Genomic DNA, 26,358 nt, shown 5'->3' with positions numbered 1-26,358 from the left:
ACAAGACTAACCCCAACACAGACAATAATAATAATAATAAAGTGTCCACAGGGTCAGACTCCAGCTGTTATTAAGAGAGAGAAATCCTTAAAAATACAACAGAAAGTGAAGGCGGAGTTAGTTTGAAAGTTAAAGCTGCAAAGAAGTTCAGGGGATGAAGGGTAAAAGGCACTTTTTAAACTTTTTTTTACCGACAGCTGGATCCAGGAAAGGCGTGTCAGTGCACTCCGGTGCCGAAGGGGGCAGTAATGCCAATAAACAAACGAAGAAGAAGAAGCGCGTTTCCGCCAATAATAAACCTGCTAGCTTGTAGTCGTTTCTGAAGTGCAGTGTTTGTGCTAAGTGTGTAAAATATTGAGGTGATTATTTGGAAGCGGGTAACTAGAAAACACTCTCAGCTGAGTCTCACACAAATGGCACAATGGGTGAATGTGTGTGTGTTGCTGTTAAACGTGAGGAAGTGATATGATTCCGCCTGACGTTAGCACTGACATGCTACTTTAGCAAAGAGTGAGATGTTAGCTTATAGACGATTTGGAGTTATCGATGAATAACATGTCCTGATCGATCAGGTCCCTTGTCGGGCAGTCATCTAACCAGTTCAATTACAGGGATTTGATTGACAGCCAAAGTTTTAGTCGGTTCTTATTATTTCCGGACCGTGAAGCGTTAATCTGATTTCCTCCAGGTGAGTCAAAGTTTACAGACCAGCAGGGAAATAGAGAAAGTGTGAGCATGGAGGTTTATGTGTATTAACAGTGTCCCGCAGATTCACGTTGGTGTATTTTCCCGTTGTTCTCACAGATCAAACTTCCAAAATGAAGATGTTCTCGGTGTCCCACAAGACGGTGTTTGTGGTGGACCACTGCCCCTACATGGCCGAGTCCAGTCGACAGCAGGTGGAGTGTGATGTGCTGACAAAGAGTCGAGCTCAAGGAATGATTCCTCTGGCCCCTGTGTCCAAGTCTCTTTGGACTTGTGCTGTGGAGTGCTCCATGGAGTACTGTCGGATCCTCTACGACATCTATCCAATGGACAAACTGGTTAGCTCATTTCATTTTGTGGTCTCAACTTAATTCACTGTTGGATGTGTTGTTTACACTAGGGGTGGAAGAAGGACAGCAATCCTTTACAAATGTGTATAAATACCACAGTGTAATAATACTCTGGTATAGGTAAAAATCTGCATCCAAAGTATGTCAAAGTATGAAGTAACAGAAAAAGGAAATACTCAAGTAAAGTAGATACCTCAAAATTGTACATAATTACAGTACTTGAGTAAATGTAAATGTCCTTAGCAACTTTCCACCACCGTCATTAACACCAGTGCTATCAAACTTTATTTTTTTGGCTTATGTATTTTACAGGTTAATTACATTGTAAGTGATTCAGAATTCCACATATTGAATAGCTGGAGGCAGGAGGAGCAGAGCACTCATGAGGTAATAAACTGTTTATTAAAGCCAGCGTACCTGTAACTGTACTGTATACTTCTAATGAACAATGCTGACCACAATTTTGCAGAAATTCAGAATTAGACGTGATATGATTATGCGGTCATTTCCACTCTCTGGCAGCTGATGTCAGCTCTGGCAGCTGTTGGGCCACCTAACCCACGTGAGGACCCTGAATGCTGCAGCATCCTGCATGGACTGGTTGCTGCGGTGGAGGCACTGTGCAAGATCACGGAGTTGCAACACGAGAAGCGCACAGCTCTGATGGACACAGCTGAGAGGGTAGCCAATAGGGGTCGTATTATCTGCCTAACCAATGCTAAAAGGTAAGCATAGACTTCTTATAAATGAATGAAAGATGCATTACAAAACTGAGGACTGTGCTAATTCAATTCTCTTTTTGGATTTGAACATACAGTGATACTCATGTGCGCATGTTGGAAGACTGCATCCAGGAAACCATTTTAGAACAGAACAAGCTGGCAGCAGGTTCAGACAGGTTAGTAGAAGATGAAGTCCAAAGAAATGTCTCACTGATTTGATTGTACATATGTGACATGGCAGCCTCTTTGTAGCGAATTGTCACTATTGAGGAGGTTTCTCTAGGTCTTCTTCCAGATTTCTTTTTATGCTGCTGACTCATTTTTCGGTTTCAGACTGATGGCCATCCAGCAGTGTGAGCTGGTTTTAGTTCACATCTACCCACAGGGTGATGACACGTTGGTGTCTGACCGACCGAAAAAAGAGGTGGGTGCCAACAGAATGCGGTTTTCAAGTACATCGCAACTGGACTCATCCAGAAAAATAACATGACAGGTTTTCACAACTGTTCTTTCTCACTCCAGGTTTCTCCTCTGCTCACCAGTGAGGTTCACAGTGTTCGTGCTGGGAGGCACCTGGCTTCCAAACTCAACATTCTGGTTCAGCAGCACTTTGACTTGGCTTCCACCACCATTACAAACATCCCTATGAAGGTAGGTGGCTTTCTGCACCTCATTCTGGCCTTGCACGTGCTCCATCAAAACTCACTAACTTTAAATTAGTATTTATTTTTGTGAGCATAATGATATTGTCATTTTCAGAATGCAGTGCATCACTCCCTCTTTTTACTTAATTGCTTTGTTTTTGTTATGTTTTCTTTTCTCTCTCAGCCTTCACATTTTCTTTCGTGCTTGCTTAATCTTTATGTGTGAGCCCTTCCTCACCTATAAAGACTCCATGAAACTTTACACTCTTGTTCTTTTGGTTATCACATCTGCATGTTGATATGACTGTGAACCTGCTGCTGGTTTCATGCTGTATTTTCTGTTTTGCTAGCCCACATTAAATGTTTGCGAACAGGTTAGTACTCCTGTCACACACACACGCAAGTTAGGAAGGGGCAGAGCTTACACCACGTAGTGTGCAGTATATATTCTGAACTCTACTGTTTGCAGTATGTCATTACATTACTCTTGACAGCTGCTCTGCAGATTTTCTGGTGAGGCTCCAGTGAAGGACAGGCAACTCTTGTCTCATGTGGACAGTCAGTGAATGCAGTTTGGTGGGTTTGCTGGAAAAAGTCTAATGCCTGTGTGCACACTTCAAATTATGTTTTGGTTTAATTAAATGATGAACTACTAAGTTGACTCACTATTTGTTAAAAAAAAAAAAAGACATTCTGTGAAAATCGATTATTTTGGCATTCTGGAAAAAAAGAATAGGAACATTGCATTCATCTGGTTTTATGTCCAAACATGTTACTAGCGTTGCCTCTTCTGTATAATTAAATACTGTTTATGTCCTTCAGCTGTTTTCACCTTTTAAAGTTGTCAAAACCTTTCCCAGGTCTCTGTTTTCCATCATTTCCCAATCACTCCCTCTTAGTGTCTTGGTGTGGTCCATTGTGGTGTCTTAAAAACTAGTTTGAAAAACCTGGCCATCCTTTAAATGTTTTCACTTAACAGCTTTTTTTTTTTTTAAATGTAGAAAATTCAAAGCTTGTGATTAAAAGATGTTTTCAGATTGCAAAGCTACATTTTTATTAAATTCCTTGTTTAACATTGTCAAACAAGTACAGGCTCAATGTCAATTAGTACAGGCTTGTGTCAATTGAATTTACATTAAACACTAGTCTCTGGTGTGAAGAGAAGGAAATAAAGTCAGGTTAACATTTCCCTTTTCACCTTTTTCATTATGATTTACCCATTGGAACATGAAATCAGCAGTGTTAAAGTGCTGTGCCTTAATGTGTATGTATGTGCTCACACATGTATACTGACATGTATTTGTTGTCATGTCTGTGGATGGGCAGGAAGAGCAGCACGCCAACACATCAGCCAATTATGACGTTGAGCTCCTGCACCACAGAGACGCTCACCTGGAGTTCTTTAAAAGTGGTGGGTGTATTTATACATGTTTTTTTTTTTGGCCATTAGCTGATTTATTGGTAAAATACCATAGAATGATTTAAGACAGAAAAGTAAACTATTATTGTGCTCACAGTGATTCTGTTATTTAACAGTCATATTGGGAAATTAGTCTACAGGCTCTTCATGGTCCACGTGCTGATTTTGAAATGTTTGAAAGTCATTGATTGATGGTCAAATGAACAACTTATGTTTTGTTGTTGTGCAGGGGACTTACATATGGCAGGCACCAGCACACGAGAAAATGGACTCAAAGAGACGGTTACGCTGAAATGGTGCACTCCCCGAACCAACAGCATAGGTGGGCACAGCCAGCTGAAGTTATTTGTCAGATTTTTTTAATGTGAAGTGTTTTGAGGCTTTAAATGACTTTCAGGGGAAGGTACTTAACACTTTATGCTGTTCTGTTTTTGAATATATGGAAGTATTGTTGAAAATATTGAAAATTAGTATACTAGAAGGTTAGATAATTAATTTTACTGAAATGTAATGTTTTATTTTGAAATTTCATTATTAATGCATGTATGATTACAGAATCTACTTTGGTTTTTGAGATTCCTGATTTTTGCTGAATATATTTGGTCTTTCTTCCTTCCACACCAGAGCTGCATTACTGTACAGGAGCCTATCGGATCTCCCCCACAGACGTTAACAGTCGTCCTTCGTCATGTTTGACAAATTTTCTCCTTAATGGTAAGCTGGGCTTATAGCTGATAAACCCTTATTGTTAAATTTGACTTATTTATATTTTCTGACTAATCGATTGACCACAGGCCGATCAGTGCTACTGGAGCAACCGCGGAAGTCTGGGTCAAAGGTCATCAGCCACATGCTCAGCAGCCATGGTGGCGAGATCTTCCTGCATGTGCTCAACAGCAACCGCTCAACCCTTGAGGACCCACCCTCCATCAGCGAGGGCTGCGGAGGGCGAGTCACAGACTACCGCATCACAGTGAGTTTAATTACCATCTACTGTGTTGGAGTATTTGCCAAAACTCTCATGATAGTAATGGGTTTCATTGTTCTCCCACAGGATTTTGGTGAATTCATGAGGGAAAACCGGTTGACTCCAGTTTCAGAGTCTTCCTATGATCCCTCGGGGAAGCTACCAGCTGAGAGGGCCAAAGCTCAGCTAGAGCGGCACACTCGATACTGGCCAATGATTATTTCCCAGACCACTATCTTCAACATGCAGGCCGTGAGCAGCATGCAAATAGTTTTTGTGGATTTCACTCTGTTATCTCTGTCCAAGATTTGCGATGGGGATAACATCAGAAGATCAGCTTTTTTTTTTGAGAATATGCTGTTCTCCTTCACATCATCATCCTTCAGCTTTTGCCTTTTTGTCCTCATGTTTTTCTCTATTAGGTGGTTCCTCTAGCTAACCTGATAGTGAAGGAGACTCTGACTGAGGAGGATCTTCTGACCTGCCAGAAGACTGTTTACAATCTGGTAGACATGGAGAGGAAGAATGACCCTCTTCCTATCTCCACTGTGGGATCCAGGGGCAAAGGCCCCAAAAGGTATGTTTAAAAATTACATCTTCCATCCTTTGGTTAGCAGCAAAAATGAGCATCACAGTTTATGAAGGTAAATAGCCAGTCAGTGTGTAATGTTTCTGCATTGTTGTCATTTCCAGGGATGAACAGTATCGTATAATGTGGAACGAGCTGGAAACATTAGTAAAAACTCACGCCGGAGCCACCGACAGACACCAGCGAGTTCTGGACTGCATCATTGCCTGCCGCAGCAAACCTCCAGAGGAGGAGGACAGGAAGAAGAGGGGGAGGAAGAGGGAGGAGAGGGAAGACAGGACGGAGAAAAACGGTAGCAAGGACACAGACGACAAAAGCTGGCAGGACTCGGAAAGGTCGGTGGTGCTTGGATATGTATTGTGTCCTTTGGGTTGGGATGCATCACTTTTATGTTCCCTTATGTTACATTGTCTTTTTTTTTTATCTGAAGGCTAAAGGGTTTGCTGGATAAAGAAGATCAAGAGTCGGAGGTGATCAAGGATTCACCAGACTCGCCAGAGCCACTTAACAAGAAGCCTCGTCTGTCCACAGAGGACGTCCAGCCTCCGGAGAGAGCAAAAGGTACCAACCCTCATCACATTTTCTCTGTTGAGAATAGTAAACACCCCTCGAGTGCCTTGTAGATTCAACCAGTCAATTATTTCACAATCAGTTTTCGAATGACTTACAATTTAGTTGGGTCACAGTGAACATCAGTGATTATAATAGTTTTCATCAAGTGGTTCCAGTAGTGATGATACTACTGATGAAGAATGTTGGATCAGGTATTACTCTGAAATCGAAATGGGAGATATTTTGGATAACACACATCACTAATTTTGTTGCATAATCTGCATTTTTCTTGGGTAAAACAAACAACTCAGACTCTGTAAATATGAAAGAATGTATCACCTGATAACATCAGTGAGGCTCCACTGGGTGTGTGTATTTTTTTTCCTTTACCTGCATGCTTGTCTCCCCATCTCTGCAGGTCCCGTCTCACTCCTCTCTATGTGGACCAATCGTATCACTGCAGTCAATTCCAGGAAACACCAAGAGTTTGTTGGAAGAGCGAGCTCTGTCAACAACAAGTTTGAATTGTATCAGCACCTCAAAGATGAGAACGGGTGTGTGAAATAGCAGTCACCTTATGCATCTCACATTCTTTTCACACTGCATACTTCCTGTCTCTTAACCGCCAACATGCACAGAGACCTCCCTTATAGACTTAACAGTTACAGAAAGGAACGCATAGTAGTATAAAAGAATTTCTTCAAAACAACTGTGCATGTCTTTGTTTTTACTCTTCAAACAGGATTATACCTGAAAAATATTATTTTTTTGTATCATACTTGACATTTACCTTGTTGCAGGATGGATGTTCATGAAAATGGCAAAGCCTCCAGATGATTTCAGCACAGATACATCATGCTTCGTCCTTGGATAGAGGGATGAGAACTACGGACCAGTGTTTTTCAGACTTTGGATGTTATCTTTTAGTAAAAAAAACAAACAAAAAAAAAAAAAAAAAAAACAAGGACATCACAGTAAAATAGACAGTAAACTCTTATAAAGACTTTAATTTTTACTCATTATTTTGTAGATATGCTCCTCATATTGTGTAACACAATAAAAGCTGCCAATAAAAAACTTTGGTGTTGTCTTTTGCACAAATGATACTAAATGTAAAAGTGACAAATATGGATAGTTTGTGTTATTAACTTGTACCTGTCCATGCACCTACCTCAAGAGGTTTTATCAAATAGATCAAAAACCTGATGCCTTCATGTCCTTTTGTTGAGTAGCTCTTGCCTGGTCTATTTCCAATAGTCCAGAGGTCACACTGGCAAAGTCTGTGTTAGCAAGAACTGATCATTTTCATGAAACGTATTGAGAAAAAATACAATCAGTTAATAAATCAAGATACTTCGCCACAGACTGGGCACATAATGGGAATTAAAGGTCAGGACTACGATGAACTGGGGGATGTAGGATCTAGTTCTTGAGCAGTAGAGGGAGCTCTTGAACCAAGAGTCTCCTCAGACAATGGTCTAATTCTTACTGGGCTCAGTGTAACTATTCAGGTCTAATGAATTTAATCACATACTTGTTATAAATGTTTGTATTAGTCAGTTTGGATCACAACATATTTCTAACACGAGTCTTGGCTTTCCAAATTCTTTTGCAAAGAGGAGGCACCAATATCAAGAAGCAAAGGTTTGAAGGATGTCTGCAACACTTGCACTCAAGGTGAAGATGCGTTCAGAGTCTTCACTAAGCTGGGATGGGTTTAAGTTGTCCACTAAGGCAGCTACACTGAAGGTAAAGCTGGAATAAACATTGTCATCGAGGCCTCCAGACTGGCCAAAAATGACTCCATCATAATTTGTCCAGACAATGTCAGCTGACCTGTCAATGTGGTTGATAACTCATTCCCAATTGTTACAATAGCTGAGACATAACATCCTTATTCATCCCAGATGGAGCAGGAGACAGATGCTGAATTGTCCCAGTCTGCTGAGTTATTGATAATTCCTCGGTCATTAAATAGGAGGTTGATGACGCATCTGGAAAGTTGAGTTGACAACATTTGTTTGATGATGGTGGTGAGTGAACTGGCATCAATCTGGAGTTCAGCAGCAGGACACCACTAGAATTCTTTGGGAGAAGTGGATGAGACACGATGGAAGATTGCAGTTCGTTGGATGGGTGTTGTGTAAAGATGATGTAACCTGTGAAAAAGTAAACGCATAAACTAGATGAGTCTGTTTAAACGTTGATTTATGTGGCAAAAATCTGTTGTGTGTTTATCTTAATTGGCTTCTATAGCATGTATTTATGAGCATCAAAATGACTGTAACATAGTCATTTGTTTTCCCTCCAATACATGCTTCTTATGTTTCCATCAGTACATTAGCCCATATGTTCTTCCTTTTATACATTCATCGAGCTCCGTCCAGCTGTGGGCCCTTTTTAAACAGGGTCAAGTCATTCCAACATATGATCTGAATGACTAAGTGCCTGGAACAATCCCATATAGTCATATAGAAGAACAGCAACAGACTTACCCGGTGAACTCACTGTGCACTGACTGTCTGAGTCAGTGCGGTCCAGTCTATAAGATTCAATCCACAGGGGGGGTTTCCTTCTGGGGAGGTCGGCGGGTCAGACGAGTGGCAAACTATTCTCTGTTGATGGCCCACATGTGTCAGCGTGGAAGTGACATTCTAAGAAGTTGGGGTCAGAGGCAGAATAAATCCTGTGTGGTCTGGATAAAAGTAACATTGAGAGTGTGCTGGTGTTAAAACTTTGCCTGTCTAACAAAGTGTGAGCGGCATTTTAAACTGTTTAAACATATAGAAATGAGTAAAAACTGTCTGCTTCATAGAGAAAAGAGAAGTTGAGGGTACCTGTATTTTTTCATGTGGTAAAGTTTGGGAGACAGAGCTGAGGGATAAGTGCAGATAGTCGGCCATGGTCCTGAACAAATGGATACGCTGCCTGGCATCAACAGAAGCAGTTTAGCTCAGATAGTTATCTCTTCCTCTCAGAGCAGGACATAGTATATCCCTGTTAAACACAAAGCAAAATCAGATTTGTACTTCTGTTACAAAGTGCTGAACTTGCAGGGCTCCCAAACTTTAGCAATATCCAATTCATTTCTCTATTTTCATATAAAATGTTTCACCTTGAGTGATTTCCTGTCTTCTTACCTTGCTGTCAGTCACTATTCTGTTTAGTATGTACAGGTGGAAAAAACACATCACAGGCCTCTCCAGTAACAGGCACTTTAATATCGATGCACACTTAACTTAAACGCCAAAAGCACGGGATTGAAAATGTGGATAACACAGATCAGACAGCCCAAGATAATCCTGATGAGTCTTTCATAGTTTCTCAAACTTCAAACATCTCCCTTTGGAACCACACACACAAGTTGTGAAGTATTCCCAATGAAACTCCTATGTAAAATCAGTGAAGTGGCCGCTTAAATGCAATTTATACTAGTCATGAGTTGCAGCTTTCACAGGTTAGACTGGTGAAATATTTTATATATATATACACTTTTTACTGTTAAGTGACGTTCATGTAGCAAAAATTGTACAGAAACAATCAGTTTTATAAAAACTAACCTTAAGATGAATATTCCAGTTAGAGAAAATCTTAATTTCAGATGCATTTTCTGTCGACAGTTCGTCTACATAAAAGGGAAATTTCACCAAAGTAGAAAACACAGACACAGACTGTTTTTTTGGTAGAAATTTCAGATAAAAAGCATTTTAACAAGAATGGCTAATCCAGTTCAATTGGTGACTTTCACCTCTATACTCAAATCTCTGAACATTTACTACTAACTATGCAAAAATAAATCCTATAAAAATAAATAAATAAATAAATAAATAAAAATCTATAGAACGGTAAGCCTAGAAGTGAGAAAATATTTTTTTGTGAGTTTAGTGCTTCACCCTTAAAGCACTGTAAGTCTTCTGAACAATAACAATAAAAACACTCCTGGCAACCGATTACCTTTTTACCTCAAATCTGTCACTTTCAAAACAAACTTCCAGTCAAACAACTTTGGTCAAATCATCTCATACCAAGCCTTAAGATTGTCTCTGCACTATACTGACAGTTTTTGGAAGTGGTAGCTTTGCATAGTCTTTAAAAGATACTGGTCCTTAATGGAATTGCTCTGTATTTTGTTTTATGTAGTAACCATATTTTGTTGTCAATGTAGTTAAAAAAAAACAAAAAAAAAAAAAACATGCACAATGAATTACTGGAATCTAATTGCTAACATCTTGTATTGAAACATTAACTAATACTTTTCCTTGTGTCTGAATGTGCATTTTAAAAGTGTCTTCATGCCTGAATATTTGACCGAACTTCAAACACTGGAAAGACTTTTTGTTCAAGTGGATCATCATGTGTCTCTTCTGCGCTCTTAAAGTGTGAAAGGATTTGGGACACACCGAGCACCTATAAGGACTCTCTCCTGTATGATGGCGCGATGAACTGTCAACAGGCACTTCGCTCTGAAACCTCTGCCACAGTGTCTGCACGTGTACGGCTGCTCGCCTGTGTGAAGCCTCATGTGTAGCCCCAACTCCCCCGAAGGAGAGAAAAGTCTTCCCGCACTCTGTGCACAGGTAGTTCCTTTTCCCCTCTGTGCATCTGCATGCATCTTGTGAGATGCTGGACTGAAGTTTTTCCACAAACGTGACATTTATAGCGACGGTCCCCCCGTGTGTATGTGAACATGCAGTCCAAGGCTGCATGAAGAAATAAAGCCTCGGCCACAGAGTAAACACAAATACGGCATCTCGCCGGTGTGAATCCGGCGATGCACGTCCAGGGACTCCCTGGAGGAGTATTTTTTCTCACATGTACCACAGCGGAAAGGTAAAGTGTGTGTTTTTATGTGGCAGTTCAGGGTTGACACATACTTAAAGACCTTCCCACAGTATTCACAAGTCCTCCTTCTAGTCCTCCTGTCAGAAGTGCATGTTTCAGTCTTGGCCTTTTGAAGAACATGGTCTTTCCCAGATTCTTCAGAGGAAAGATGCCTGACTTCCTCTATCAGATGCTCCATTCTGATATGCTGCAGAAGACCTGACATATGGCTGTCAGAGTAGAGACACAAAGAGCAGGTTTGCGCTCTAAAGTCTGTATTATTGTTTAAATCTGAAAGAGAAGATAATGAGATTTAGTTTAAGTAAACTTCTACAAATATAAGTGGTTTAGATATTCATATTAATTGGAAAGACAAGCATTAATGTCTTATAATGATGAATATGAATAATGTCCTAATATTATAACAGTCAAGCACATGAACTTGTTCATATAAATACTGAAATGGAAGAATGTATGTGCTTTTGCACCATACACTGATGATGTTTAAAACTAAGCACCTTTGGGAGTAAGTCACCTGTCTTGTTTCTTATTTTCTCTTTAAAGAAAAAGGAATCTCAGAAGTCAGTTTTGTCAGAAAATGTTCACTTTGCGATTCTTACTGAAGACTGGATGGTTTAGGTGTCCCAGGGAAGGGACTGCATTTTACTATTTTTCCTAAAGTCTGAAGCAGATCACTCATTGATTTGTGCTTCCTGATCGTTGGTGGTGAAAGTGCATCAGTGCCTTTAGGTGATCTGATTCCAAAACTAGTTGTCCACATTATTCTATGACAGAGGGAGCTGTGCTCAGCCACTCTGCAGTCTGGAAGGTGTATGCAGAACACAGAGTACAACAGCAAAACACACAGACTACAGCAAAGGCAACATCATTAATCTGTAATTCTGGATGGTGCAGTATTTGTTTGATTGAAGTCTATTGTGGTTACTATGATGAGAACTTACATTTATACAATATATATGTTCTGAAACCCAGATAATATATAATAATGTACTTTACCCTTTTCATATTAGGGATGGGCAATAGAGTTTCCAATTTAGAGATGAATTTCCATATTAATGTGTGCAGCATGGCTTGATACTGTTGGCCATAGTGGAGTGGAAAGACATCCTGGAAGAAAAAAAAGAGTGAAACGTGCACACAACTGGCTTTATTCTCCCTGCATACATTACATAAGAAATATCCATTCCATCTTCTCTCATCAAGGTAAAATTTGAGAAACTTGACTTATCTCCATTTTAATATTTGCTTACAAAAGCATTAAAACATCGCTAAATCACAGTGCAGAATTATGGTATTTTTGTTAGGGAAGTCTGACCTTGAAGAACATCTTTGTCTCCTCTGGGTCCTCAAGAAAAGTATAAACAACCTCCACAAAGTTTGACAAACTAGCAAAGTAAATGAATAAACTATAATGATTGACAGATGTTAGAAGAAGAGAGCCAGTATCAGTAAGAATGGGAGGGGCATGGGGGCTCGCAGGTGTCACTATACAAACATGCAGCAGTTGTGGAGCAGTTAAACTTTCATCGTAAATAAAGAGGCCAAATTTGAAAACCCGAAAAAATGAAACTGTGTGAAAATGGCACAAATCAAAAATGGCTTGACTGAAGAACAGATGAAAGGGCAGCAATTAAACATCAAGGAGAAATCTGCCTGGACTAAAATCCTATGGGAATAAAAGAAGCAGGGGAAAAAAAAAATCAAGAATCAAAGAAGTACCAATAAGTGCAGGCAAAGACTAAACAACATGAGACTCATTCTGAGTGATAGAGAGGGAGAAAATCATTGCCTCGGGTGAAATGAGGTGGAGATCCATGGAGGATGTCATGAATGATCTCTATAAAGGACCAAGAGGGTTAAAAGCGGAATTTAGACTTTGAAGAGTCTGTTATTGACCTTGGACCTTCTGTCTCTTAGAGGAACAACAGAAGAGCTTGTCCTACTGCGTGACAACAACTGTACATCAGTTTAAATTGACCACATGGAGCTTAAGCCTTGATAAGGTGCAAAGGATGAAGAGGAAACACAAAGAAATACAAAGGTGCTAAATAAACTCTACTCCATGGTAGGACCAGGATGTAGCATCATGGTGATTTTGCTGATTTCCTTTTAATATTTAACAAGATTGGAGACATTTGGACAAAATCAAGACAAAGTCAATAATGGTCTTAAATTCTCAGTTCCACTTTATAAAATATGTTTGCCAAAATTATTAAAAGGTTATTAACAGCAGCTGGGATACCTAATTCCTCAATAATGTCTATTCTGCCTTTAAAAGCATACTATAGAAGTATATATACAGTGGCAAGAAACCAGACTGCAGCTCAGCAAAGCTTTTCAGTTTATTTAAGCTCAGTAGTGGGTCCAAGTTATATTTTTATTTTCAAAGTTCAATTGTCTCTAATAAACTTAATCTAATCTAGTCTAATGTAATTAAAAACAAACCTTTAAGGTGCATGTGTCGTGTTGGGCCTCCATCTTCCATGTCCGTCCAGTTACCCGAGCTTGTAGCGGGTCTGGGGCTGCTGACAGCAGCAGGGCAGTCCTCACGTTGTCTTGAGTCGCTGTTGGTAAATAAGGATGATGTAAAAAAAAGTAAAGTTCACATTAACACAGTTTCCGTTTACATCGCACACCAGCGGAGAAGAACTGGGAAAATGGCGGTAACAAAACCAGCCAAGATGGGACAAGATGGCGCAGGCTTTTATTGCGAAAGGCAACACGGAAGGAGTTGACGTTAGTGATCAAAACAGTAAAATATAAACAAAAACCAAAACTCAAAATGCCTCCTCATAAATATTAGACACATAAACGAACATAGAGATATCGGGTAAGTCCGAACGTTACTTACCCACAAATGAGGTGTCGGTGTCTCCCAGCATGGACCCCAGAACCACACGAGCTGAACCCAGAGCACAGCTGGGGCCCCGGGGCCGAGCCGTCGGTTCTTCATGACACATCCACATCGGTGTCCCAAAACAGCATCCAGAGCGTCAAACCACTTTCTCTTTCCCCTGCTGTGTGCGAATGGTGCGTATGGACTTTCTTGCAATCTTGTTTCATCTTCTTGATTTTCTCCCTTTATTGTTTTGCTGCGTGCTGGATCCCGATGTCTGCCAGCCTCTGGGAAATCATCTGGTTGACCTTCTCGTTTCTTACCAAGGATTCTAGTTCCGTCAGGACCGCCTCGTCCCCCAGCCCAGACGCTGTCCCCCACCTTGGACGTCCACATTTGTTCACGTTGTATATTCTGTCAGTCTCGTAAATGTCTTGTAGCAGATTCCTACCAGGAATATAGTGAGCCAGACCCCGGAACATGAAAATCATGTTCAGCCTGCTGCAAAATAAATAATCTGAATAACAAATAAAGACAATCCTATATCTAACTTCCATCTCATGGCTTATGATGAGCAGTGAAATCAAAAATGCAGTGAACAAATATGACATTCACAAGAAAATAAACTAATAAAACAGAAATGCTTTGTTGCATTATTTATTTTTCTGCAAAATATCAAAAAACAAACAAAATACTGAAAACAGAGACGTTATTTTATGGCTGTTTTATGTACAAGGACACTCACAATAGGATAAGTGATGGGGACATTCACAGCACAATCTCATCCCACATTTACATCATGTTAAATGCTTATTGTGCCAAATCTACATTACAACTCACAATGTTTTCTTGTGTTAATTCAACGCTATTAGAGCAATAAAACTGCATCTACTGCTGGGGAAAACAATCTAAACATAAACATAAAATAGCCTACTTTAATCTAAACCAAAGCAGAGTAGTTGTAAAGTTTACATTTCATAATTACATAAAAATGTGTGTGGCGAAAGTAGTTTTGTCTTACTACAATTTCCACATAGTAACAAAGTGAAATGTTTCCTAATAACACTATAACATTTTCTTAGACAGCAGACAAATGACCTAATCACATGCACTGAAATATTTGCTATATTAAGGTAGTTGCTTGAAAAGCACAACACTTGCAACTATTTTCTTTACTTTGTAAAAACGATCAGCTTATTTTCTAATCAAAACAATTACCAACAATCAACTCCAGAATAAAATCATCAGAAATACTCCATTCCTACATTATATCTCTCTAAATGCGACCGCTAAGATTCAGGCTAACTTTATTACCTAAAATTGTCTTTTTTTAATCACTTGATTATATGAAAAACAGCATTGATGTAGTCAGGACTGGAGCTGACTAATATTTACTATAATGTAATTTATAGCTCAAGATTGTGGTCTCTAAATAGAGAAATTATAACATCATTATAACTTGGTTTTAACTACCCAAACCATCATGGTGACACTGATCACCACAACAAAGACACAAGTCTAAACTTTGAAAATTACATGGTTTGAAAGGTATCTATTCAATCGCTTTCTGGATTATACTTTATCACCCTTGATCAAAGCTGTTACAAAATATTTCTCTTAGATTAATAATCATCGCTACCCTCGTCTTCCTCATCATACTTCCTCTTCAGGGAGTGCTTCTTGTGCTTACCTCTGTGCCTCCTCTTACCAGAGAAGTCAGGGTTAGCGTCCCTTGCATGCATCTGCTCATGCTTCTTCAGGAGGCCGGGGACAGAGAATCCCTTCCCGCATGTGTCACACGTCCAGGGCTTCTTGCACGTATGGGTCCTTTTGTGGACGTTCAGATGAGACGCCAGCTTATAGGTCTTCCCGCACACGTCGCAGCTGAAAGGTCGCTCATTTGTGTGTAACCGGATATGGACCTTAAGATTGCCAATTTGAGTGAAGGTCTTCTCACATATGGTGCACCGGTAGGGTCTCTCACGGGTGTGGATCCTCAGGTGAACTCTCAGGCAGTATTTACTGGAGAACTTCTTTTGACAGACAGGGCACGGGATCTTTGCTTTGGGTATGTGGTCTTGCTGGTGCCTCTTCAGGTCAGACAAATAAACAAAGGTCTTTCCACACTGGGAGCAGAGATACTGACGGTCACCTATGTGGTAGCCCATGTGTCTCTTCAACAAGCTGGGGACGAGGAATCTCTTCCCACAACGTTCGCACATGTGAGGACGATCTCTGGTGTGCCAGCGCTCATGGTTTGACAGCTTGAAGGCTGTTGGGAAGACTTTGTTGCAGTGTTTGCAGGGAAATGTCATCTGGCTTGTGTGGCACTCCATGTGTCTTTTGAAGTAGGTGGACTGTGTGAAGCCCTTGTTGCAGATGTTGCAGTAGAAGGGCTTTTGGCCGCTGTGGGCGAGCATGTGCTTCGTCAGACTCTGCAGTTTGGTGAAACACTTGCCACACTGGCCACAAATGTAAGGGCGTGCCGTGCTGTGGGTTTTCAGGTGGTTGTTAAGGAACGCCTGTGTTCTGAAGCTTTTGTTGCACGCTGTACACACAAAAGGCTTCTCTCCTGTATGAATGCGCTCATGGTCCATTAGCTTGGACTGATAAGGGAAGCTCTTATCGCACACGCCGCAAGTGAATCTGTCAGCTGGAGGCCTAACCTGCTTTTTCCTTCTAATGCTTGGCTTCATGTCATCTCCTCCACTCAACCGGACTGGAGGAAGTGGTGGCAAGGCTGGGAGCGAGAGCGAGTTAGTAGCAATATGTGACACCCACTGATGCAATGTGACCCGCTGAGTGTTGGGTTTTTGGCCGTTTTTTGCTCCTGGACTTTCTGTGTTCTGTAAGGTAGAAGAGGGTTTGACGGGCACCTGAACTACCCTGAAAGGGATTGATTTCAAGGGCAGCGGCTGTATCTCTGGTTTCTCTTGTGCTGCATCTTCCCCTTTATTCTGCAGAGGCTCAGCAGACTGTTCCTGTGTTGAACTCGTCTCCTGCTCAAGATTCTCCGTCTGAGGTGTTGTTGTGGCACTCTTCTCCTTTGCAGCATCGGCTGTTTTATCACTGTGTTGCCCTTTCCGTGGTGTTCTTGTAGCAGGGGTTGCTGGGCTCTCTGATTCATCTGACATCATTCCCACATCTTCTGTGTCACTGATGGAGGCTGGGCTTGTTTCATTGAGAGTAACCTCTAATCGCTTTGGTGATTCTGGTGGTGGTGGTGGTGGCGGCGGCGGCGGCGGCGGTTCTACTGATACGGGCCGGAAGGCAAGTGAAGACAGCACACAGTCACCCACCGAAGATGAGATGGTTGCTTCACAAAAAGAAAAGCCTTTTTTAATTTCTTATTCACCATAGTTAATGATTTACAACACAGTTTGAACACCTGTACATCTGTCTACCTTATCATTAAATACCTTTTTGCAATAATCTGATAAATATGCTCATTTATTACTTATTGAACAATTATTTTTGTTGTATTTCATCCTACAGTATACCTTTAACACCAAGGAGTCCTTTGGCCTGCTGGTGTAGGAGGAGAGTCTTCAGGTCACTGGGATCAGGGATGAAGCCTCCACACGCTTCCAGGATTGTAGGCTCCGTTGAGATCATGGCACCAAGCTGAGATTGAGAGACAGGAAATTGTAATGAATGTGTTTGCACTGATTTGATTTTACCTCTTAAGCTTGATCATGTCCAATGTCGAAACACCTCTTTATCATCCGAGGAAACTTTACCTTGCCAATTTATATATATATATATATTTTTTGTGGTATTTTAATTTACATTGGCATGTACATGGTAAGAGTGGCGATATAGTAATGCCCAACAAGGCTGTACATCTACTAAAATATGGAATTTAATTTAATGACTCTCGCAAACACTCTCAATATATGCCCACATATTGTAATGTGCAATTGATCACCTATACAAAAATTCAGTTAGCTTTGCCCTACAAAGCACACAAAAAGAAAGGGCTGATCCAGAGTCAGTGAGATGAAAGATAAGTTAGAGTGGTGACCAGTAGTTCCGTCTGCTGTGTTTGTCCTACAGTTAATATTTAAATCCAGTGACTGAACACATACAAACCTGGGACAGATTTGGAATGGGAAGAAGTTGCTCAAGCTTGCACACCAGGCCCGCGGTCAGAGCTTGCAGAGCTGTGTCAAACTTTGTACCGTACTGAACAGGGAACACTTCCTGAAGAAACAGAAATAAGTACGAGTGTAACTCACTGTGACAGGGAAATTGTGAGAGCCCAAAACATTCTTCAAAAGAAACTATATATGGATTTACTGTATTGAATGTCAACAGTCAGCAGAATTCATAACATAGTAGTTCTCATTCACACATTTCTTTGCTTCTATTGGGAGACAACAGAGCCAGTGTGAAATTTGACCATGGGCTATCTGGGCCAATAATTTAGCAATTTAACATTAACAATAAAGGCTTGTCGCATTCAAATACATCCACAAAGCATTTGTTACTGCATTTGACAAGTGTGTATTTGTGAACAATCAAAGACTGTGTAATAGCACATTAACACAGATGTGGATACCTGGAAAAAGCGCTTCCTCTCAGCAGGGTTTTTAAGCAGATTCTGGACCAGCACCATAAAGTTTGTTTGCGATTTCTCAACTTCTGAGTCTTTCTGTAACACAGGAAGCACAGACAGTCAAGTTTAATCCCTATAAATGTTCACGATTTTAATTTGGCATAAACACTTCAACTATATGAAAAAAAGGTTGCATTCTTACCCCTGTAGTAGAGACCTTCAACTTATTTATGAGAGTTTGAATAGCCCGGGAATCAGGCGGGCCGTCGTTCTGAAGCAAATCCAAAATGATCTATGGTAGATGAACAGATACAGATTATAGTCATCACAGAAATCTAAATCTAAACACAAACTTTAGACGAACACATGCTGCTGCATTTAACCATGCAAAGGAACGTTTTAAGGTTCTTAAATATAACAACTCTCATTTTTATCAATCAGAACATCATCTAACTGTTGCTCACCCTTGCCCTCAACCCCAAGATGAGCTGGGCAGTCTGCTTGAAACTCATGAGCTCAGGAACAGTCTGCGTCACCATGGTCACAAACTCCTCCACTTTCCCATACTGCTTCACGTTTCGCTGCCGTATGACCTGCCATATGTATGAGTACGTCAGCTGCAGTGGGGAGGCCATCAAGCGAAGGGAAGCAAGCGGAAGGGCGCCACCCATACCTGTGCAGAACAGAAAGTCAGTATGAGTGTTTTGATTCAACTCATCAACACCAAATCCCTGGCAAACTCAATTTAAAGTAGAAATGATGAAGTCTGCTAACCATCTGTGCACTATAACGTGATAATGGGTTTGTGTGTGTAAAGCCAGCTTCCACCAGCACATCTGGCTCTGCAGGAGCTGCTTTAGGGGGCGCTGCAGCGTCAACCCCATGCTTTCACTGCAGAGGGTTTGAAAACGCGCACATCTGCGCGTGCACGTGCAGTCGCGAAGAGAATGAGCGCCAAACTGTAATCGAGTTAGATTGAAACTTTAAGCAGATGTTGCGGGCAGTAAACTGCAGTTTAAGAGCCACTATAGATGGTGTTACACCTTGTAATGACCGATCAGCGCATCCGGCAGATTAATGATTTAATTTGAAATCCAACAGCCGGGACAGCCAGCTAGTATCCGCTAGCCAATGCGAGAGAAATTACTATACGTCGCCCAAAAATAACCCTACGACAAAAATGTAGGGCAGTGTTTGATACCGACCACCCAGTTTGGTTTCCTTTTTGCAACATCTGACGGCTGATATTGAATCTGACTCTGTCCACCGCTCTCCACCGCAGCTACTGTTAGCTTGGTAAAGTTAGCTTAGCAACTTACCTGTAGAATCAGAGCGCTTCTCCATTTTGTGCCCGAGATGTGGCGCTAATTCATGAGTTAATCAAGCGGCTGCACCGAGTAACCTGGCGATATGTAATTTACGCTGAAATATGAGGTTAAAAGTATTTAACCGTGTTTCAGTCGAACGTCAAGCCAGGAAGAATAATGGCGACCGCTGGGTAGCGACTTTCCAAAACAAAAGTCTGACTATTTCCGGCGGATGTTGCTGTAAAAAATAAAAGCACTGTATTTTGAAGGTTATGACGAAGATACAAAACCACAGGAAATGCTTATGTTGGCTTTGATTGTCTGCCCACCATTTCTATATTTTCAAATGTAAAACATTTCATTTCTAAGCCAAAAATAAGGGTTTTGACCAAGAGTGTTTCTTTCACAAGGTGAATTGTTTACTAGTATTGCCTACCTAAATAGCACAATACTGGAAATATTAAGGAAACATTTTGACTTTTGGTGTTTCACTGTTTACCCAACAACAACGCTTGCTTTTATATATTTTATATTGTTCACTAACACTATCAGAATATGCATATAATATAAGTAACAAAATAATTTCTGCCACTTTAAACCACTTGCAGGGGATAGACACAAGAAACATTTTATAAAACAAAAAACAAATAAACAATCATTGATATAACTCACTACAAATGTAGGTCATGTGGCATTCATTATCATTTTGCCAGCCAAAACAGATGAGTTTTCAAAATGAGATGAGATACCAAGCAAAATTAGATGAGAAACCGTCCTAAGTCATTACCCATAATGCTGGAGGCTCAGCAAAACAAATGGAAAATACAGAAAAATATTAGAAGTCAGGACAAATAAAAGAGAAACACCAACCAGAATTTGAAATAAAGCAGATATATCAGTCACGTGGTTTATCATGTAACAAAATAACTTAAATACTTCATGTACAGTACAAATACTCATTTTAACAACATACAAAAATGAAAACAAAGGCAAAAATGAAATCATACAAATCACCAAGCACACAGTAAATATGTACATACATTGTATATCTAGTCTACAAAAGAAAACAGATCATTTTAATAAAGGTATATCTTTCCATAATTCATTGATGTGTTTTGGAAGTAAATCATTCGAATACAGAAAATTGTTATTGAAATACTAACCATCCTCTGCAGATGAGGCTACATAGCCTGCGGTCTGGAAAGATTCTTAGTCTGTTGATTCATAGGGATCTGTCGACATCAGTCGTGTTTGTAACTGGCATTTCCTTCAGCCTACGGCCAGTTCTTTTGTGACGAGAACAAGCCCTCCTTATGCTTCTCACTGAGCTCATCCGTCCATCCATCTATCTCTATCGCCCTCACTTTTGCTCGTCCTGTCTGTCCTGTCTCTTGCTCCCTCTCTTTGACACATAGAGTACGAGAGCGCTCACACTCGGGGAGTCATGCTCTCATGATTGACTCAGTGAATAAGACATTAAAATCTCTAACACACTCACTGTGGCCGAGCAGCAGCTATAGATCACTGGGCAACAGCTTTGAGAGACAATGATGGGATTCAAAGTGCCTCTGGCGATGGCTATCTGCCATCTGGTCAGATCTTTGATACACAAAGTAGGACTCTTGTTGAACTGTGTGGCGTGCTGTTTGTGACTAGCAGGTTCGCAATTTGTGACAGATCATAATAACTTCAGCAACAGCATGTGAGAGATATGCAGCAGTAGATCAAATGCAACCTCTTCAATCACCCTTTCACTTCTGATGCATTGTTTTAATAAAGATATTGTACATCTTTACATATGCTCCTCATTCGTTTAAGTAGAAGTCAGGATACAGGAGCAGGTGGGGATTCAGTGTGTTGAGTGTTGTATTAAGTCTCTTCAACCACCGAAACACAGCCAACAAGTTGACGACAGGAGTCCCAGCTCTGAATGAAATGATTTCCTCCATACAGTGTTTATCATTATAAATTGAGGCTTCAGGCTCTAGAGCATGGGAACACCCTGAATGGCTCCAATTCAGAGCGGCAGGAGTTACAAAATAAATCGATGTGGTCTGCTCAGGCCAACTAAATGCTGTTAAACGGTGTCCAAGACTGGACAATTACTGTACTTCACCAGCTTATTTGGCAGCTAACCAGCCATTGTGTAGGAAGTTCGTCCTCTGGTCAGAAAAAAAGTCTCTTTGGGTGGTTAAGTGTTAGAAGTGCCCTGGGGGATTTTGCCACACATTTTCACAGCAGGTGAGTTTTCTCTCAGAGTGCAGGTCCTGGCACTCAGATGAGCAAAAGCCGAGGAAGAATGAGAAAGAATACCACACTCATTTATCCAGCAGGCTCCTGTTAATGCCAGAAGAACCTGGACAGTTAGTTGTTATACCGCTGTCTGGAGTTTCCAGCCTTATTAATCATGTTTCATCCACTTTCATGTTCAGGGATCATCTCGCTCGCTGGCTGAGTGTCAGCAGCGTGGGTGAGTGTTTGAAGTGGGATGGAGACAGACACAGTTGGGATCATGTCAGAAGGAGCCATTTGGCTATTTTCAGTGCACACTGGTAATCGCCCTCTAGACTTGACCTACAATAAAAAAAGAAATACAGAAAATCACACCCACAGCCTAAACTCTTTTCTCGTATCCTATTTTCTAAGATGAACAAATGAACTATAATAAATCTCCAAAGCTGACATCATTACATTAGAGCTATACCGAAGCCTCAAAGTACTGCTGAATATTTGATGAGCAGTTGTTGACTTTACAAGAAGTGCTCACTAAAACAAGGGCACATTACCATGCAGGCTTTATTAGGTTGGTCCATGGAGACCAAAAGGCACAAGAGTCAGAGTACTTGATGGAAAATTTACTACCATGGACATTTGCTTAATATAAGTCTTAACATAAGGTTTCTCACAATGAGCAATATCATGAAAAACAAGCAACCCACTATAATTGGGAGAATGGAGTCTATAATATATACCCAGGACACCATCCTTTCTGAATAACTAATTATGAAATAGCTCTCAGCAGAATTTTTCATCCTTAAAGAGGCGGAAACAGGAAGACCATGGTGGAAATGGCCAGTGTTACAAATTGAAGTAAGTGCTCATTGTGGTATAGTAACTATTCATGCCTTCTGCCATTCATGCCATCATTGACCTTTTATACATACATGCAATTATCAGCCTAAATGGTGCAACAACTGTTTTCCAATGCTCACAGTAAAAAGGAGCTTTTATTTGTTTTCCTTTTTTTTTTAATAGCAGGAAAATTGCCAAGATGGACTTTTAACAACACTAAACCATTCTAGCGGCACTGTGAGACAGCAGTGCTTGAGATAACATGCTACTGTTCAGCACATACATTTACATCCATGCAGTGTAGTTCAGTGTGTAAGCGAGCTTGCATTTTATAATAATAATAATAATAATCTTTTTTGGAAATGAATTTCCATGTTTCACCAAAAAGGAGTTAATAAACTGAGTTGAATGGAGAAAGTTAATGGTTCACTTATTTACCAGACATGCTATGAGAACAACACAAGCTGCAAAGGGGATGAAAGCCAGAAGCAAAGGTGTTCTCTTCAACCAGCTGGATGTGCGACCTTCTTCCTGACCCCCTGAAAGAAGGAAGTGTTGTTAGAAATTTTATTGATTACAGTTAAATCTGATAGTCCCCTTGATATTTATTGAACCAGTAAGGGAGGATTCTGGTCGGACTCAAGCTCAGCCACAGGTGTAGCTACAGTTATTCCATTAATCCCATTAATTTGCTTATTTATTTCTTAGAAATATTCACTTTGGTTCTTTATTGAGATGCTCAGTAACACACAAACCTAGTTAGGTGGCTTTTACAAGCAGCTGCACTGACCTTTCAGCACATTGTTCCTTTTAGTGTGTTCAAGATTAAATATCTGAATCCAGCCCATCTCTGAGACTTTGACCCCAAATCAATAAATGCCCACTATCAGTCTACTCAGCTGCTAGAGCTTTTTAGGCATCCACTAAAAATAAAAGCTATAAGTGCAAATGACTGGTGTACCTGGTGTTTGTTCTGGATTAAGGCAGGGTGGTGGCTTGCATGAGAAGCCAGATGTTCCTTGCGCGGCATTATGTAAAACGTCTTTGATGTAGTCAAAGTAAAGACCAGACATTAAGCTCCCTTCTTGGTAGTGACACTGGAAGAGTTGCATCGCTGTTTCCTGGGGGATCACACAACAAGCAATCCTGAAATAACTCAATTATGGAATTAAATGTGCAAAACAGTCACTGAATGTGCAAAACATTATGCACTCATGCTCAAAACTGGGCTGCTGTGCAACGCGTCTCGCATATACTTCAAGGCAGATTGTACATATCACTCTACAAGCTTACAGCTTAGTTCAATATTCAATTACTTTGCATTGCATGGGTGAAGTTGCTGATTACTTACTAGTTCCTCATGATCAAAAGTGAAGCGTAAACTCTTCAGCATTGCAATGAAGACAATTATGTTTTCCTTGTTGGAGGAAATGGTACCAAACATGCTGGCCAGCTTCCGAAGGCTTTGCTCCAAAGGATAGATATTTAAAACCACCCAGCACGTGCCAGCCTGGAAATCCAGAAAAAAACTAACAGTTAACATCCTCATTTCACCATAAAACCAAGAATAATCTCTACTTGATTGTCTCTCATTAGTTTTATTTTCATGACTTCATACCTACCACTTCTTTGGGAATATAACTGACAGGAATCTCATAATCAGATGGGATATTCTGCTTCTACAATGACATTAATGACAGAGAAGGATTTGTACAATGCATTATCATTGATAGATGAGCACAGATTGAATCACATGGCAGCAATATATATGTATGTGGTATATATCAGAGGCCGTAGCAACAGTAATCTCACCAATAATGACAGCTTGCTCACATCATCAGTTATTGGTGTCCCAAATTTTCCAGAGCAGAGATTCAAACTTGTGAACAGACTCAAGAGGAGACAAGGTGATTTCAAGATCTGGAGAACAAACGAGGAAAAATGTGTGTCTATACATCTGATCAAATCTGCTGTATTTATTTTTAATTGCTTAAGGGTATCTGTATGTCTGTATTATTGTATTGGACAGCACAATAACATTCTCTACCCAGACAGGTAGATGGTTATGATGCATTTCCTAAGCATAAAGGGTGTTAAAAATATAAAGGATTATGTCAAAGTATTTGTTGCGTCCATACAAATCAAAATTCATTTTTTTCCCAGGTTGAGTTTACAATCTCATTGTGATCTGTAAATATTTTAATAATTTGTTAATTTTAGGATTTTGATTTGTTAATTTTATTTAACATTGTCACATATGACAACATATAACAATTCATTTCATTTTTAGGTTTTCAGCCTTTATGAAGACAAAAAAAAAAAAATTCTACATCACCCTCAGATGTTGTATTGTACAGAAATTGTGAATGACATTAAGTCAAGAAAATAACCAGCAGATCAAATTACAATAAAAATATTTGTTAATTGTGACACTAATTGAAAATACAAATTCCATGAGCAGTGGGTGTGTTTTAACCAATTTGTCATTAAAAAACAAAACACTTCAGCACAGCTACAGTGCAGGAGGAAATGGACGATGTAATGATGCTTGTCTACCTTAAAGAGTAACAGCTTTAAACACCAAACACAAAATGAGCTGCATACTAGACTTTGGAGTTGCCAGTGTGACAGTCAGAAATGCATTTGGTTAAAAGGAATTTTCATTCTTGTAAAATCCAGCAGAACAATGTGAATATACTATAGGACTTGTGTTCCTGTTCAAAATATGGAGTGGTTCCTATTCAATATATTGTACTATCTTTTCAATATATTGAATGAAAACAAACTGTGTCCATGTGTTCGCCACTTAAACAGGGTGCAACACAGCAAAATACAGCATTCACCAATTTCATTATGAGCATTTTTAGTGTTGACTGCTGAGGTCCATTTTTAAATATACAAGAATATAATTTAAATGCAGTATTTATAATCCACATTAATAATATTTGTACTTTTTTCAACACTTGGCACTCTTTAGTACAATGCAGACACAGTGAGATCACTTTCTAAAATTCTACAATTGAATTTTAGTGTAAGTGGGAAAGAGTATGCAAATATTCAAATTTCTTACTTTAAATACAAATAAGCTACAAGCACAACGAAAACATCAGTGTATCATTTTACGCACAACACACAAAAAATAGAAAAATTAAACTTACTTTCTCCCTCATATGGAGCAAGAATCCAAGGTCGCTCAAATCCACTGCATGAAATTCAGTGTACTCAATTCAAAGACAGAGCTCATCTCAACGTGTGTGTGTATGTGTGTAATGTCCAAGCGTGTAGTGAAACTTGAGGATGGGCTGGCAGTCTGCTTTCCCTCCAGACAGATTGGTGAAGTCTCTTGACGTGGTAGAGAGGCCGCCTCCAGGCTGAGTCACTGTCACACACTGACGCTGTCTGAGACTTTTTCCATAAACTCCCACGTATCAATTTGTTCGTTAGGAATAAGTGGGTGCTTGTTCACTCGAGGGAATATTTCGCATAGAATATGTCAAGGTTATTCTCCAAGCTGTTGTTTAGAAAGTGAAAATAAAGAGAGAGGTGCTTATTAAATTGAGGGTTTGGATCCCTAAATTTCAGATATTCAAACATTCTTTGTTTTATTATTTTATCATTTTTGTTATTATGATCTATTTATATGTTTGATTTTTATTATTTATTTTATTATTTTATTATTTTGGATGAAAACTACTCTTCTGTTATTATTGGATTTACTGATTACGTGAGTAGATGTGCAGAATTTTAGCTACATATTTAGCATTGATTTCCATTATCCTATCAATTCCAGTCTG

General features: G+C 39.9%; 3 protein-coding genes and 1 long non-coding RNA gene across 5 annotated transcripts; 1 reads left to right on the top strand and 3 right to left on the bottom strand.

Moving 5' to 3' along the window:
• The first annotated feature begins 259 nt into the window (after positions 1–259).
• Positions 260–7,026, top strand: ints13 (integrator complex subunit 13). Of its 2 annotated transcripts, none has more exons than XM_026326288.2 (17): positions 260–688; positions 805–1,043; positions 1,368–1,442; positions 1,578–1,780; positions 1,873–1,953; positions 2,111–2,201; positions 2,300–2,428; positions 3,748–3,832; positions 4,071–4,163; positions 4,466–4,555; positions 4,636–4,814; positions 4,896–5,060; positions 5,231–5,385; positions 5,502–5,732; positions 5,828–5,958; positions 6,368–6,503; positions 6,750–7,026. In XM_026326288.2, the coding sequence occupies exons 2-17, from the start codon at positions 819–821 to the stop codon at positions 6,784–6,786; spliced, it is 2,106 nt and encodes a 701-aa protein (XP_026182073.1). In that variant the 5' UTR covers positions 260–688; positions 805–818; the 3' UTR covers positions 6,787–7,026. The 2 variants fall into 2 exon arrangements, with proteins under 2 accessions (XP_026182073.1, XP_026182074.1); XM_026326289.2 differs by having other exon boundaries at positions 785–1,043.
• A 41-nt stretch (positions 7,027–7,067) lies between these two features.
• On the bottom strand, positions 7,068–8,942 carry LOC113141765 (uncharacterized). Its single transcript, XR_003296814.2, has 3 exons — positions 8,787–8,942; positions 8,445–8,644; positions 7,068–8,108 (listed from the first exon to the last, which is right to left on the bottom strand). It is a non-coding gene; the product is annotated as an uncharacterized LOC113141765 (long non-coding RNA).
• Positions 8,943–14,268: 5,326 nt separating this feature from the next.
• LOC113142239 (zinc finger protein 250) lies at positions 14,269–19,704 on the bottom strand. Its single transcript, XM_026327158.1, has 7 exons — positions 19,505–19,704; positions 18,650–18,858; positions 18,388–18,477; positions 18,189–18,281; positions 17,720–17,830; positions 17,128–17,251; positions 14,269–16,943 (listed from the first exon to the last, which is right to left on the bottom strand). Exons 1-7 carry the CDS (start codon positions 19,527–19,529, stop codon positions 15,250–15,252), a joined length of 2,346 nt encoding a protein of 781 aa, XP_026182943.1. The 5' UTR covers positions 19,530–19,704; the 3' UTR covers positions 14,269–15,249.
• A 1,455-nt stretch (positions 19,705–21,159) lies between these two features.
• On the bottom strand, positions 21,160–25,859 carry LOC113142248 (uncharacterized). The gene is made up of 7 exons (XM_026327169.1): positions 25,723–25,859; positions 24,377–24,484; positions 24,187–24,243; positions 23,916–24,074; positions 23,526–23,685; positions 23,003–23,103; positions 21,160–22,066 (listed from the first exon to the last, which is right to left on the bottom strand). The coding sequence occupies exons 1-7, from the start codon at positions 25,732–25,734 to the stop codon at positions 21,905–21,907; spliced, it is 759 nt and encodes a 252-aa protein (XP_026182954.1). The 5' UTR covers positions 25,735–25,859; the 3' UTR covers positions 21,160–21,904.
• Positions 25,860–26,358: the final 499 nt, after the last annotated feature.

This window comes from Mastacembelus armatus, chromosome 23 (assembly GCF_900324485.2).
Source record: "Mastacembelus armatus chromosome 23, fMasArm1.2, whole genome shotgun sequence".
In the NCBI taxonomy this organism is placed as follows: domain Eukaryota; kingdom Metazoa; phylum Chordata; class Actinopteri; order Synbranchiformes; family Mastacembelidae; genus Mastacembelus; species Mastacembelus armatus.
This window is presented reverse-complemented; position numbering and strand designations above follow the sequence as displayed.